This window comes from Hypanus sabinus, chromosome 6, assembly GCF_030144855.1.
Source record: "Hypanus sabinus isolate sHypSab1 chromosome 6, sHypSab1.hap1, whole genome shotgun sequence".
Lineage (NCBI taxonomy): Eukaryota > Metazoa > Chordata > Chondrichthyes > Myliobatiformes > Dasyatidae > Hypanus > Hypanus sabinus.
The window spans coordinates 329,963-345,375 of NC_082711.1; the positions used below are offsets into that span (position 1 = coordinate 329,963).

The 15,413-nt window shown below is 46.8% G+C and overlaps 1 protein-coding gene across 6 annotated transcripts in view; it reads right to left on the minus strand.

The window, feature by feature from the left end:
- Window positions 1–15,413, minus strand: part of LOC132395227 (plectin-like) — a 430,787-nt gene that overhangs the window by 143,295 nt on the left and 272,079 nt on the right. For all 6 annotated transcript variants that reach the window (XM_059971513.1, XM_059971516.1, XM_059971518.1 and 3 more), the window contains 4 exons: window positions 13,667–13,760; window positions 5,894–6,048; window positions 708–1,017; window positions 274–351 (listed from right to left, as the gene is read on the minus strand). In XM_059971513.1, coding sequence (XP_059827496.1) covers window positions 274–351; window positions 708–1,017; window positions 5,894–6,048; window positions 13,667–13,760 — 637 coding nt within the window. The remainder of the gene's footprint in view (window positions 1–273; window positions 352–707; window positions 1,018–5,893; window positions 6,049–13,666; window positions 13,761–15,413) is intronic.

Consider the following 15,413-nt stretch of genomic DNA (forward strand, 5'->3'; position numbering starts at 1 on the left):
AGAGGGGTCCATTTTGTGTTGTGAAGAGTCCAGTTTGTGTTGAGAAGAGTCCAGTTTGCATTGAGAGGGGTCCAGTTTGTGTTGAGAGGGGGTTTCCTGGTTTGTGCTGGGAGGGGGTTTCTGGTTTGTATTGGGAGAGGGGTTCTGGTTTGTGTTGCGAGGGGTCCAGTTTGTGTTGGGAGGAGGTCCGGCTTGCGTTAAGAGGGGGAGGGAAGGAGGAGGAGTAGATGTTGTGGAGGGGAAGTGACAGGTGGTTGGGAATGAGACACTCACCAGCAGCTTGGCATACTGAAGGTCCAGTTTACTCAGATAGTCGCAATACGCAGTGTGGCTCCCAGCCGACAGGTGAGCCTGTGGGACAAGCAGTGCCATTAGTTCTCACACCCACTGACTGCCATGTCTCCTCCACCAGGCCCAATAATCTGGCATCACGCCCACCCCCCATCTTCCAAGTGAATCTGATGTGTACGTGCATGTGCCTGCATGTATCTGTGTGCACATGCAAGTGTGATGTGTGTTTGTGCCCACAGTCTGTGCATGCATGGATGAGAGTCTAAAAGCATGCATGCGCTGTTGTGAATATGTGTGTATTGTGTGATGTGTAAGCGTGTACATAAATGTCTGTGTGTGCATTTGTGAGAGAGTGTGTGTGTGTGTGTGTTAATGTTCACATGTACATGTGCATATGTATATGTGAGACTTCTCACCTCATCAGCTCGTGCCCTCTCGATTTTGGGCCGGAATTCCTCGATGGACTGGTGCAGGCCGCGGTGGCTGCCTAGATTAGACTGCACTGTGGGCAGGTCCACACCCCACTCAGCCACGTCGAGACCTCGCTGGTTCTCCTCCACCCACAGCAGCAGGTCCTGGATATACTGGAGGGCAGCTCCGTCTACAGCCAGAGCCACCTTTGCTGTGGAAACACTGGGGACCTGAATAGCCGTTTGTACCCCTGAGCGGAATCGCAGTGAGTAGTCGGTTCGAGTGGCCACAAGGAACTCATGGAGACGGAACACCCTGAGAACGGGAACATGCATTACGGGCGTAGAAACACAGTCCAGTCCACCCCACCCCATACCAGCTCACTCACCCCTCCCTGAAACACCAGGCACCTGGGAACTGGACAAAGTGCGGAGGAGGAAGGGGAGTGAGGATAGAGATGGGGTGGGAGAAGAGGGAAGGGGAGGCAGTATGGAGGGAAGGAGGTGGGAGAGGAGAGAGAAAGAAGGCAGGTGAAGGTGGGAGAGGAGGGAGAGAGTGAGGATGGGAGAGACAAGATGGGCAAAAGGGCATGTCCATGTTTTCTTTGGCAGTTTAACAGGGGCACGACTGCGCAAGTGCATTTAAGTCAGACCGTGAGGCAGCGGGAGTATTTAAAGAGAACAGTTAGATGGAGTGGGCAACGTTGTAGCGGGTGACGGAGTAGAGGGGGACAGAGTAGGAAGGCTTTGTCTCCAGAGGCTTTGGTGAGCAGAGGCTGAGGATGAGCTTCACTCCAAGTGAGGTAAGGCTGGGTAAGTTCCTTTCAAAGAAGAAAGTTTCAAAAGTTGAGGCAAGTAACTGGGTAGGTCACGGCAGCTGAGATTGGCCCCGTGGTTTATTCATTCTGCAGCATGTTGGAAATCAGGGATACTTCCAGTGACCCTGACGACTATGTGTGCAGGAAGTGTGTCCAGCTGCAGCTTCTGGCAGACTGCATTGAGCGTCTGGAGCTGTGATCGGATTCATACTGGAGCATCCACGATGCTGAGAAAGTCGTGAATAGCACGTTCAGTGAGTTGGCCACACCACAGGTAAAGGCTACACAGGCAGAAAGGGAAGGGGTGGCCACTAGACAGCATAGCAGTACGCAGGTAGTGCAGGAGTCCCCTGAGGTCATCTCCCTCCTAAACAGATATACTGTATTGGACACTGTTGGGGGAGATGTCTCATCAGGGGAAAGCAGCAGCAGCCGAATTCATTGCACCATGGGTGGCTCTGTGGCACAAGAGGGAAGAAAAAGGAGTGGGAGAGCTATAGAGATAGGGGATTCGACTGTAAGGTGAATAGATAGGTGTTTCTGCGGCTGCAAACGAGACTCCAAAATGGTATGTTGCCTCCCTGGTGCAAGGGCCAAGGATGTCTCTGAGCGGCTGCAGGACATTCTGGAATGGGAGGGTGAACAGCCAGTGGTCGTGGTGCACATAGGTACTAACGATATAGGTAGAAAATGGGATGAGGTCCTACAAGGTGAATTTAGGGAGTTAGGAGATAAACTAAAAAGTAGGACCACAAAGGTAATAATCTCTGGATTACTACCAGTGCCACGTGCTAGTCAGAATAGAAATAGGAGGAAATTTCAGATGAATATGTGGCTTGAAAATTGGTGGAAGGGGGAGGGATTCAGATTTCTGGGGCATTGGAACCAGTTCTGGGGGAGGTGGGACTGGTATAAACAGGACAATCTGCACCTGGGCTGGACTGGAACCAATGTCCTAGGGGGAGCGTTTGCTACTGCTGTTCAGGAGGATTTAAACTAATGTGGCAGGGGGATGGGAACAAGTGCAGAGAGACAGAGGGGTGTAAGATTAGGGTAGAAGCAAAAAGTAGGAAGGTGAAAAGTAAAAGTGGCAGGCAGGCAAATCCAGGGCAAAAAGCAAAAAGGGTCACTTTTCAACATAATTGTATAAGGGCTAAGAGTGTTGTAATAACAAGCCTGAAGGCTTTGTATGTCAATGCGAGGAGCATTCATAACAAGGTGGATGAATTGAATGTGCAGATAGTTATTAATGAATATGATATAGTTGGGATCACAGAGACATGGCTCTAGGGTGACCAAGGATGGGAGCTCAACATCCAGGGATGTTCAATATTCAGGAGGGATAGACAAGAAAGAAAAGTAGATGGGGTAGCATTGCTGGTTAGAGAGGAGATTAATGCAATAAAAAGGTAGGACATTAGCCTGGAGGATGTGGAATCAATATGGGTAGAGCTACATGACACTAAGGGGCAGAAAACGCTGGTGGGAGTTGTTTACAGGCCACCTAACAGTAGTAGTGAGGTTGGGGATGGCATTAAACAGGAAGTTAGAAATGCGTGCAATAAAGGAACAGTAGTTATAATGGGTGACTTCAATCTACATATAGATTGGGTGAACCAAATTGGTAAGGGTGCTGAGGAAGAGGATTTCTTGGAATGTATGCGGGATGGTTTTCTGAACCAACATGTTGAGGAACCAACTAGAGAGTAGGCCATTCTAGATTGGGTATTGAGCAATGAGGAAGGGTTAGTTAGCAATCTTGGCGTGCGAGGCCCCTTGGGTAAGAGTGACCATAATATGGTGGAATTCTTCATTAAGATGGAGACTGACATAGTTAATTCAGAAACAAAAGTTCTGAACTTAAAGAAGGGTAACTTTGAAGGCACGAGGCGTGAATTAGCTAAGATAGACTGGCAAGTGATACTTAAAGGGTTGGCGGTGGATATGCAATGGCAAGCATTTAAAGATCGCATGGATGAACTACAACAAGTGTTCATCCCAGTTTGGCAAAAGAATAAACCAGGGAAGGTAGTGCACCCGTGGTTGACAAGGGAAATTAGGGACAGTATCAATTCCAAGGAAGAAACATACAAATTAGCCAGAAAAAGCAGCACACCTGAGGACTGGGAGAAATTCAGAGACCAGCAGAGGAGGACAAAGGGCTTAATTAGGAATGGAAAAAAAGATTATGAGAGAAAGCTGGCAGGGAACATAAAAACTGACAGTAAAAGCGTTTATAGATATGTGAAAAGTAAAAGATTGGTTAAGACAAATGTAGGTCCCTTACAGTCAGAAACAGGTGAATTGATCAGGGGCAACAAGGACGTGGCAGACCAATTGAATAACTACTTTGGTTCTGCCTTCACTAAGGAGGACATCAATAATCTTCCGGAAATAGTAGGGGACTGAGGATCTAGTGAGATGGAGGAACTGAGGGAAATACATGTTAGTAGGGAAGTGGTGTTAGGTAAATTGAAGGGATTAAAGGCAGATAAGACCCTAGGGCCAGATGGTCTGCATCCCAGAGTGCTTAAGGAACTAGCCCAAGAAATAGTGGATGCATTAGTGATAATTTTCAAAACTCCTTAGATTCTGGATTAGTTCCTGAGGATTGGAGGGTGGTTAATGTAACCCCACTTTTTAAAAAAGCAGGGAGAGAGAAACTGGGGGATTATAGACCGGTTAGTCTGACATCAGTGGTGGGGAAAATGCTAGAGTCAGTTATCAAAGATGTGATAACAGCACATTTGGAAAGAGGTAAAATCATTGGACAAAGTCAGCATGGATTTGTGAAAGGAAAATCATATCTGACGAACCTTATAGAATTTTTTGAAGATGTAACTAGTAGAATGGATAGGGGAGAACCAGTGGATGTGGTATATTTAGATTTTCAAAAGGCTTTTGACAAGGTCCCACACAGGAGATTAGTGTGCAAACTTAAAGCACACAGTATTGAGGGTATGGTGTTGATATGGATAGAGAATTGGTTGGCAGACAGGAAGCAAAGAGTGGGAGTAAAGGGGACCTTTTCAGAATGGCAGACAGTGACTAGTGGGGTACCGCAAGGCTCAGTGCTGGGACCCCAGATGTTTACAATATATATTAATGATTTAGACGAGGGAATTAAATGCAGCAACTCCAAGTTTGCGGATGACACGAAGCTGGGCAGTGGTGTTAGCTGTGAGGAGGATGCTAAGAGGATGCAGGGTGACTTGGATAGGTTAGGTGAGTGGGCAAATTCATGGCAGATGCAACTTAATGGGGATAAGTGTGAGGTTATCCACTTTGGTTGCAAGAAAAGGAAGACAGATTATTATCTGAACGGTGGCCGATTAGGAAAAGGGGAGGTGCAACAAGACCTGGGTGTCATTGTACACCAGTCGTTGAACGTGGGCATGCAGGTACTGCAGGCGGTGAAAAAGACAATGGTATGTTGGCATTCATAGCAAAAGGATTTGAGTACAGGAGCAGGGAGGTTCTACTGCAGTTGTACAAGGCCTTGGTGAGACCGCACCTAGAGTATTGTGTGCAGTTTTGGTCCCCTAATCTGAGGAAAGACATTCTTGCCATAGAGGGAGTACAGAGAAGGTTCACCAGATTGATTCCTAGGATGGCAGGACTTTCATATGAAGAAAGACTGGATAGACTAGGCTTATACTCACTGGAATTTAGAAGATTGAGCAGGGATCTTATTGAAACGTATAAAATTCTAAAGAAATTGGACAGGCTAGATGCAGGAAGATTGATTCCAATGTTGGGGAAGTCCAGAACGAGGGGTCACAGTTTAAGGATAAAGGGGAAGCCTCTTAGGACCGAGATGAGGAAAAACTTCTTCACACAGAGAGCGGTGAATCTGTGGAATTCTCTGCCACAGGAAACAGATGAGGCCAGTTCATTGGCTATATTTAAGAGGAAGTTAGATATGACCCTTGTGGCTAAAGGGATCAGGGGTATGGAGAGAAAGCAGGTGCAGGGTTCTGAGCTGGATGATCAGCCATGATCATACTGAATGGCAGTGCAGGCTTGAAGGGCCAAATGGCCTACTCCTGCACCTATTTTCTATTATTCTATGTTTAATACAAACAATCTACAACCACCCATTGCCTTCTGTGGATAAGCAAATTGTGGATACACAAAGCATGGCCCCCAGACCCCTTCAGTCCCTCAGTTACGTCATCACTGAAGCCCTCTGTTGATCTCTTCCCTGACACCCTCTCAGTAAAAACACCTTGCTGATCCCCTCACTGAATGCTTCTCATTGACCCCGTCCCCACCCTCTGTTGCAGCTCCCCGTCTTGCTTCCATTGCCCTCTCCCTTGTTATCCCTAACATTCTCCTTGTTGCCCCTATTATTCCCCTCTTTGCAGCACCCACCTGCGATACATGGCTTCCGCCTGCGGGTGCCGGCCATCCTTCAGGGACTGGACATCGTTAAAGAGGCTACGGATCAGTCCGTCCACTTTGTCCAGGTCATGTTCTAGCACCGCTGTGTTGATGGGAGCCTTCCCGGCATTCGCCAGGCGGATATCCTGTCCAAGGTAACAGTACACATCATTCCTCACACTTTCCCCACATCACTCCTCATCCCAAAGCTGCCCTACTGAGGGATTCTCCCACTGTGGTGGTCTGTACTGATGGAATGACACACTGTGGCAGTCCATTACTGATGGAGTGACACAGTGATGGCCCGATACTGATGGAGTGACATACTATGGCGGGACACCACTGATGCAATGACACACTGTGATGGTCCAGTACTGATGGAGTGACAGACTGTGATGGGCTGGTACTGACAGAGTGACACACTGTGGGGAAACAGAACTGATGGAGTGGCACACTGTACTGGTCCAGTGCTGATGGGGTGACATACTGTGGTGGTCTGGTACTGGTGAAGTGACACACTATCAAAGGAGGGGTGGCCAGTACCAATGGCTTGAAGGTCTAGTACTGGTGGGCAAAGCCACTGTTGTGAGAGGGTGGGGGAACAGTACTGAGCATTCGGAGCAAGAAGGCTGCGAGTGAACGGCTGATTTTTCGGAGCGAGGGAGTTTTTTTAACTACTCGGGTTAAAGAGAGGCGAGATTGCGCAGGCACATGATGTCAGCCAGTAGAGCGCAAAAGGTTTAGAAAGAAGACCACCATATCCAGCGGGCAGTGTTGGAGTGGGCAGCAGAGTGAGAGGCAGCAGAGTGATAGGGCTTTGGCTCAATGGGCTTAAGTGGAAACGGGATGAAGCAGGGTAGGAAGTATGTGTGTGAGGCCAGTTTTCTTTGCTCAGTGTCAGATGTGGGGGTCCTGGAGTCTCCCAGCCTCCCGGATGGCCATATCTGCATCAGGTGTATCGAGCTACAGCTCCTGAGGGACTGAGTTAGGGAACTGGAGATGCAGCTTGATGACCTTTTGTCTGGTCAGGGAGAGTGAGGAGGTGATAAGAGAGGAGTTATAGGCAGGTGGTCACATTGGGACCACGGGAGACAGACAAGCGGGTCACAGTCAGGAGGCCCTGAAAGAAGGCTACAGGGAGTTAAGAAGGAAGTTGAGAAACAGGACCACAAAGGTAGTAATCTCGGGATTACGGGCTGTGCCAAACAACAGTGAGTATAGGAATAGGATGAGGTGGAGGATAAATGTGTGGCTGGGAGATTGGAGCAGGGGGCCGGAATTCAGATTTCTGGATCATTGGGACCTCTTTTGGGGCAGGTGTGACCTGTACAAAGAGGACGGGTTGCACCTGAATCCCAGGGGAACCAATATCCTAGATGGTAGGTTTGCTAAGGCTACTGGGGAGAGTTTAACTAGAATTGTTGGGGGGTGGGAACCGAACTGAAAAGACTGGGGAACAGAAGGTTTGCTGACAAATAGAGAAAGCTCGTAGACAGTGCAAGAGGGAGGATACGCAGGTGATAGAGAAGAGACGTAATGCAAGGAGTGCTATGAACAAAGTGGATGAGCTTAGAGCAGGCATGGGCAAACTACGGCCCGCAGGCCATATGCAGCCCATTAAGCTTTTTAATCCGGCCCGCAGAACTTGATGAAATTATATTAATAAACCTTGTTAACGTTTTCTCCCCGCAATTCTGGCGTTTTCCCAATAGATGACGCACTCTATATACATTGACCTTTGTTGAGGTGCAGTGTATTACTCCACATTTGCGCTTTACTTTGTGACCTTGTGGCGACCCATTTCCTGGCACATCCGAACCGGCTCACAATTAGCCAGCGTTCCGGCTAAGGGAGATAGCCTGCGGGGATTTGCGAGCACAGAGCTCCGCATATTGGCGTGCTCTCACTGTTCTGTCATTGTGCGGGTCCTTGTTGAGTTTTGGCACAGGGGACAATTGAATAAGAAGGAGCAGGACAAGTAGACCTGCATCTCCTACCGTTTTTGAAATAAAGACAGTCAGGAGGAGAGTGATGATGATAATATCTTGAAGGATAACAGAATTTTCAGTGCTTTAAAATAATAACTGTTACTATTAAAAAAAGCTGTATTTTATTCATTTAATTTTCAGTGTTTTAAAAGACATTTCAATAAATAGCTAAATACCATGGGACTTCAAAGACAGAAATTTTGTTGTAATGCATTTGTTCATTTTCAATTGAAATTAAAGCACATGTTTTCTACATATCCCATGATATTTTATTTTCTCTTATGAGGTGTATTACCAAAACACTCGTCCATCTGCTCCTGGTCCGGCCCCCCTGTCAAATTTTAGAACCCTTTGTGGCCCTCAAGTCAAAAAGTTTGCCCACCCCTGGCTTACAGCATGGATCAGTACTTGGAGCTATGATGTGGTGGCCAGTACAGAGACTTGGACGGCTCAGGAACGGGTTTGGTTACTTCAAGTGCCGGGTTTTAGATGTTTCAGGAAGGACAGGGAGGGAGGCAAAAGAGGTGGGGGTGAAGCACTGTTGATCAGAGATAGTGCCATGGATGCAGAAAAGGTGAACACCATGGAGGGATTGTCTATGGAGTCTCTGTGGGTGGAGGTTAGGAACAGGAAGGGGTCAATAACTTTACTGGGAGTTTTGTAAAAGGCTGCCTAATAGTAACAGGGATATCAAGGAGCAGATAGGGAAACAGATCCTGAAAAGGTGTAATAATAACAGAGTTGTCGTGATGGGAGATCTTAATTCCCCAAATATCGATTGGCATCTCCCTAGAGTGAGGGGTTTAGATGGAGTGCAGTTTGTTAGGTGTGTTCAGGAAGGTTTCTTGACACAGTATGTAGATAAGCCTACAAGAGGAGAGGCTGTACTTGATTTGGTATTGGGAAAAGAACCTGGTCAGGTGTCAGTTCTCTCAGTGGGAGAGCATTTTGGAGATGTTGATCATAATTCTATTTCCTTTACATTAGCATTGGAGAGAATTAGGAACAGAAAAGTTAGAAAAGTGTTTAATTTGAGTAAGGGGCATTATGAGGCTATCAGGCAGGAAATTGGAGGCTTAAATTGGAAACAGATGTTCTCAGGGAAAAGTACGGAAGAAATGTGGCAAATATTCAGGGGATATTTGTGTAGAGCTCTGTGTAGGTACATTCCAATGAGACAGGGAAGTTATGATAGGGTACAGGAACCGTGGTGTACAAAGGCTGTAATAAATCTAGTCAAGAAGAAAAGGAAAACTTACAGAAGGTTCAGAAAGCTAGGTAATGTTAGAGATCTAGAAGATTATAATGCTACTAGGAAGGAGATTAATAAGGAAATTAGGAGAGCCAGAAGGGGCCATGAGAAGGCCTTGGTGGGCAGAATTAAGGAAAACCCCAGGGTATTCTACATTGTGAAGAGCAAGAGCATAAGACGTGAAAGAATAGGGCCTATCAAATGTGAAAGTGTGTATGGAACCGGAGGAAATAGCAGAGGTACTTAATGAATACTTTGTTTCAGTATTCATGATGGAAAAAGATCTTAGTGATTGTAGTGATGACTTGCAGCAAACTGAAAAGCTTGAGCATGTAGATATTAAGAAAGAGAATGTGCTTGAGCTTTTGGAGAGTCACCAAGACTGGACGAAATGTACCCCAGGCTACTGTGGGAGGTGAGGGAGGAGATTGCTGAGCCTCTGGTGATGATCTCTGCATCATCAATGGGGATGGGAGAGGTTCCCGAAGACTGGAGGGTTGCGGATGTTGTTCATTTATTCAAGAAAGGGAATAGAGATAGGCCAGGAAATTATAGACCAGTGAGTCTTACCTCAGTGGTTGGTAAGTTGATGGAGAAGATCCTGAGAGGCAGGATTTATGAACATTTGGAGAGGTATAGTATGATTAGAAGTAGTCAGCATGGCTTTGTAAAGGGCAGTTCATGCCTTACGAGCCTGATTGAAGTTTTTGTGGATGTGACTAAACACATTGATGAAGAAAGAGCAGTAGATGTAGTGTATATGGATTTCAGCAAGGCATTTAATAAGGTACCCCATGCAAAGCTTATTGAGAAAGTAAGGAGGCATGGGATCCAAGGGGGCATTACTTTGTGGATCCAGAACTGGCTTGCCCACAGAGTGGTTGTAGATGGGTCATATTCTGCAGGGAGGTCGGTCACCAGTGGAGTGCCTCAGGGGTCTGTTCTTGGACCCTTACTCTTCGTGATTTTTATAAATGACCTATATGAGGAAGTGGAGGGATGGGTTAGTAAGTTTGTTGATGACACAAAGGTTGGAGGTGTTGTGGATGGTGTGGAGGGTTGTCAGAGGTTATAGCAGGACATCGATAGGATGCAAAACTGGGCTGAGAGGTGGTAGATGGAGTTCAACCCAGATAAGTGTGAAGTGGGTCATTTTGGTAGGTCAAATATGATGGCAGAATATAGTATTAATGGTAAGACTCTTGGCAGTGTAGAGGATCAGAGGGATCTTGGGATCCAAGTTCATAGGACACTCAAAGCAGCTGCACTGGTTGACTCTGTGGTTAAAAAAGCGTATGGTGTATTGGCCTTCATCAATCGTGGAATTAAATTTAGGAGCCAAGAGGTAATGTTGCAGCTATATAGATCCCATGGAGTACTGTGCTCAGATCATCTCACTACAGGAAGGATGTGGAAGCCATAGAAAGGGTGCAGAGAAGATTTACAAGGATGTTGCCAGGAATGGGGAGCATTCCTTATGAAAACATTTGAGTGAACTCAGCCTTTTCTCTTTGGAGCAAAGGAGGATGAGAGGTGACCTGATAGAGGTTATAAGATGATGAGAGGCATTGATTGTGTGGATAGTCAGAGGCTTTTTCCCAGGGCTGAAATGGTTGCCAGAAGAGGACACAGGTTTACAGTGCGGGGGAGTAGGTACAGAGGAGATGTCGGGGGTAAGTTTTTTACTCAGAGAGTGGTGAGTGGGTGGAATGGGCTGCCAGCAACGGTGGTGGAGGTGGATATGACAGGGTCTTTTAAGAGGCTTTTAGATAGGTACATGGAGCTTAGTAAAGTAGAGGGCTATAGGTAAGCCTAGTAATTTCTAAGGTAGGGATGTGTTCGGCACAACGTCGTGAGCCGAAGGGCCTGTATTGTGCTGTAGGTTTTCTATGTGTCTGTGTTTCTATGGTGTGACACACTATGGTGATCTGGTACTGATGGATTGACAACACTGTTGGGGGGGTAGGGGGGTAGTACATTGAAGTGACACACTATGTGATCCAGGACCAGTAGTGATGGACTGACACACTGTGGGGAGTATCACACTGTGATGGTCTAGTACAGATGGAGTGACACACTGTGGGGAGTGAAGATAGTACTGATGGAGTGACATACTGTGCTGGTCTGGTACTGATGGGAGTGATACACTGTGGGGAGACAGTACTGATGGAGTGACACACTGTGGGAATGGGGGTTGAAGATAGCACTGATGGAGTGTTTGCTTCACCATTTCATCATGACTGATTCAATTTTTCTCAGTCCCAGTCTCTTGCTTACTCACTGTATCCCTTCATGTCCTGACCTACCAGGAGTCTATCAACTACTACCTTAAATATATATAAAGACTTGGCCTCCTCAACTCCCGGTGGCGAAGAATTCCACAGATTCACCCACCCTCTGGCTAAAGAATATCCACCTTATCTCCATTCTAAAAGTATGCCGCTCTGTTTTGAGGCTGTGTCCTCTGGTCTTAGACTCTCCCACCATAGGAAACATGCTCTCCACATTCAAAATATCAAGGCCTTTCACCAAACGATAGGTTTCAATAAGGTCACCCCTCATTCTTCTGAATTCTGGTGAATACAGACCCAGAGGATGTAGATATAGGAAGGATGTGGAAGCATTGGAAAGGGTACAGAGGAGATTTACCAGGATGCTGCCTGGTTTAGAGAGTATGGATTATGATCAGAGATTAAGGGAGCTAGGGCTTTACTCTTTGGAGAGAATGAGGATGAGAGGAGACATGATAGAGGTGTACAAGATATTAAGAGGCATAGATAGAGTGGACATCCAGTGCCTCTTCCCCAGGGCAGCACTGTTCAGTACAAGAGGACACGGCTTTAAGGTAAGGGGAGGGAAGTTCAAGGGGGATATTAGAGGAAGGTTTTTCACTCAGAGAGTGGTTGGTGCATGGAATGCACTGCCTGAGTCAGTGGTGGAGTCAGATACACTAGTGAAGTTTAAGAGACTACTAGACAGGTATATGGAGGAATTTAAGGTGGGGGGTTATATGGGAAGCAGGGTTTGAGGGTCGGCACAACATTGTGGGCCGAAGGGCCTGTACTGTGCTGTACTATCTATGTTCTATGTTCAGAGCCATCAGATGTTCTTCCTATGACAAGCCATTCAATTCTGGAATCATTTTCATGAACCACCTTTGAACCCTTGCCAGTTTTAGCACATCCTTTTGGAGGGACCCAAACCTGCTCACAGTACTCTAAGTGAGGCCTCACCAGTGTTTTATAACATTTCAACATTACAACCTTGCTTTTATATTTTAGGCCTCTTGAAATGAATACTAACATTGCATTTGCCTTCCCCGCCACTGACTCAACCTGCAAAGTTTGTAGACAATGTGAAGCTACATGGAGGAGCAGGTAGTTTTCAGGAAATAGAGAACAGAAGGACCCAGACAGATTAGGAGAATGGGCACAGAAGTGGTTGATAGAACATAATGTCGAGAAGTGTATGGTCATTCACTTATGGTAGAAGAAATGAAAGGGTGTACTATTTTCTGAATGGAGAGAAAATACAAAAATCTGAGGAGCAAAGAGATGTGGGAGTCCTTTTGTAGGATTCCCCAAAGGTTAATTTGCAGGTTGAGTCTGTGGTGAGGAAAGCAAAAGCAATCTTAGCATCCATTTCAAGAGGACTCGAATATAAAGGCAAGGCTGTAATGTTGTGACTTTATGAAGCACTGATGAGGTCTCACTCCATGTACTCTGAGCAGTTTAGGGTCCCTTATCTTGGAAAGGATGTGCTGAAACTGGAGAGAGTTCAAAGAAGGTAGACGAAAAAGATTACAAGATAAAACAGCTTGTCATATGAAAATTGTTTGATGGCACTAGGCTTATATTCACTGGAATTCAAAAGAATAAGGGGTGACCCAATTGAAATCTATTGAATGGTGAAAGGCCTTGATAGAGTGAATGTGGAGAGGATGCTTCCTATGATGGGAGAGTCTAAGACCAGTGATCACAGCCTCAGAATAGACAATAGACAATAGGTGCAGAAGTAGACCATTCGGCCCCTCGAGTCTGCACCGCTATTCTGAGATCATGGCTAATCATTCACTATCAATACCCAGTCCCTGCCTTGTCCCCATATCCCTTGATTCCCCTATCCATCAGATATCTATCTAGCTCCTTCTTGAAAGCATCCAGAGAATTGGCCTCCACCGTCTTCCGAGGCAGAAAGAAAGGCATCTTTTCAGAATGGAGAGGAGGGGGATTTTCTTCAGCCAGAGAGTGGTGAATCTGTGGAATTCTTTGTCACGAGCATCTGTGGCCAAGCTTTTTTATATATTTAAGGCAGAGGTTGACAGATTCTTTGTTGGCCAGGGCATGCAAGAGATATGGAGAGAAGGCAGGAGATTGGGGCTGAGAGGAAAATTGGATCAGCCATGATGAAATGGCAGAGCAGACTCGATGGGCCAAATAGCATAATTCTGCTCCTATGTCATAAGGTCTTATCCCACCCCTCACCCCTTCTTCTTCCTGATCTACTCACTCTCTTTACACTTACCGCTTTGAGGAGACTGTCTGCGTGTTTTAACTGTTCCTCACAGACATTTGAGTCCTGCTCAATCTTCAAGATGATCCGCTGGAATCGCTCCAACCTGTCAGTGACATTTAGGTAGGCGAAACAGTTAATGGGTGGCCTGTTCATTGTGGGCTGAATGGCCTGTTCCTATGCTGTACTGTTCTATGTTTTAATGGGTGCAGGAGTTGAGAATGCATTCATCAGTTGGCAGCCCAATTGAAGGGGTATATGGAGCTCAAAGGAAAGGATCAGGAAGTAATACAAGGCAGCAGTTTGGATAAACAGAGAACACTACAGCATATTACAGGCCTGTATGCTCACCGTGTTGTGCTGATTGTTGGGTTAATCTAACCTTCTCTCCCACAGAGCCCCCTCCATTTTCCAATCAGAAAAAGCATCAGCTGAATAAAGTCTGACTGGTGCATTGGAACATCAGTGCAGTTAGCAGAACGCTTATTACAGCTTGGAGTGTTCCAGAATTGGAGTTCAATTCCGACGTCCTTTGTAAGGAGAGCCTCTACTTCCTCCCTGTGGAATGCACAATCCAAAGATGTAGCGAATAGGTTATGTCAAATGGTCATGTCAATTGTCCTGTCATTAGGTTAGGGTTAAATGAAGATGTCAGGGCTCGTTGGAGCAGTGTTGTTCGAAAGGCTGGAAGGGCCTACTCTGTGCTGTATCACTAAATATGAGAAAATAAATTACACATGGTCTGACAGCATCTATGGCGGCAGAGGGATGGTAAAATTATCTAGTTGGGGCCTTCCATCAGTCCTGAGACACTGTCCCAAAACACCGACCTCAGACACCATCCTGAGACACAGCTCCGGCACCAATGAGATACAGACCTCAGACACCGTCCTGAGACACAGCCCCGGCATCAATGAGATACAGACCTCAGACACCGTCCTGACTCACCGACCTCAGACACCGACCCGACTCACTGACCTCAGACACCGACCCAAATCAGCGACCACGCCTCAGGTCAGCGCGCATGGTTGGTTCCTCAGGTTAATGTCACCAACCTGAGGCACTGACCAGACGCACTGCTCTGAGGCACTGACCTGAGACACCAACCCGAGGCACCAATGAGATACAAACCTGAGACACCATCCCAACTCACCGACCTCAGACACTGTCCTGACTCATCGACCTCAGACACCGTCCTGACTCACCGACCTGAGACACCGTCCTGACTCACCGACCTGAGACACCGTCCTGACTCACCGACCTGAGACACCGTCCTGACTCACCGACCTCAGACAACGTCCTGACTCACCGACCTCAGACACTGTCCTGACTCACCGACCTCAGACACCGTCCTGACTTACTGACCTCAGACACCATCCTGACTCACCGACCTCACTGACCCAACTCAATGACCTCAGACACCGTCCTGACTCATCGAACTGAGACTCAGACCCGACTCACCGACCTCAGACACTGACCTCTGACACTGTCCTGACTCATTGACCTGAGACAACCGTCCTGACTCACTGACCTCAGACACCGTCCTGACTCAGTGACCCTAAGGATTAACTTGAGGCATTGACCTTAGACACCGACCTGAAGCACCAAAATTGAAGAAAGACCAATTTTGCTGGTATCAGAAAAGATCTGACTTAGCTTTGTCTCAGCTTTGACCAGTGGCCAATCTGGACATCAGAGGTTAGGAGAGGAAGGTACTTCAATCAGGTCCACCAGCCAAGGATAAAAAGCAGGAGCAGTT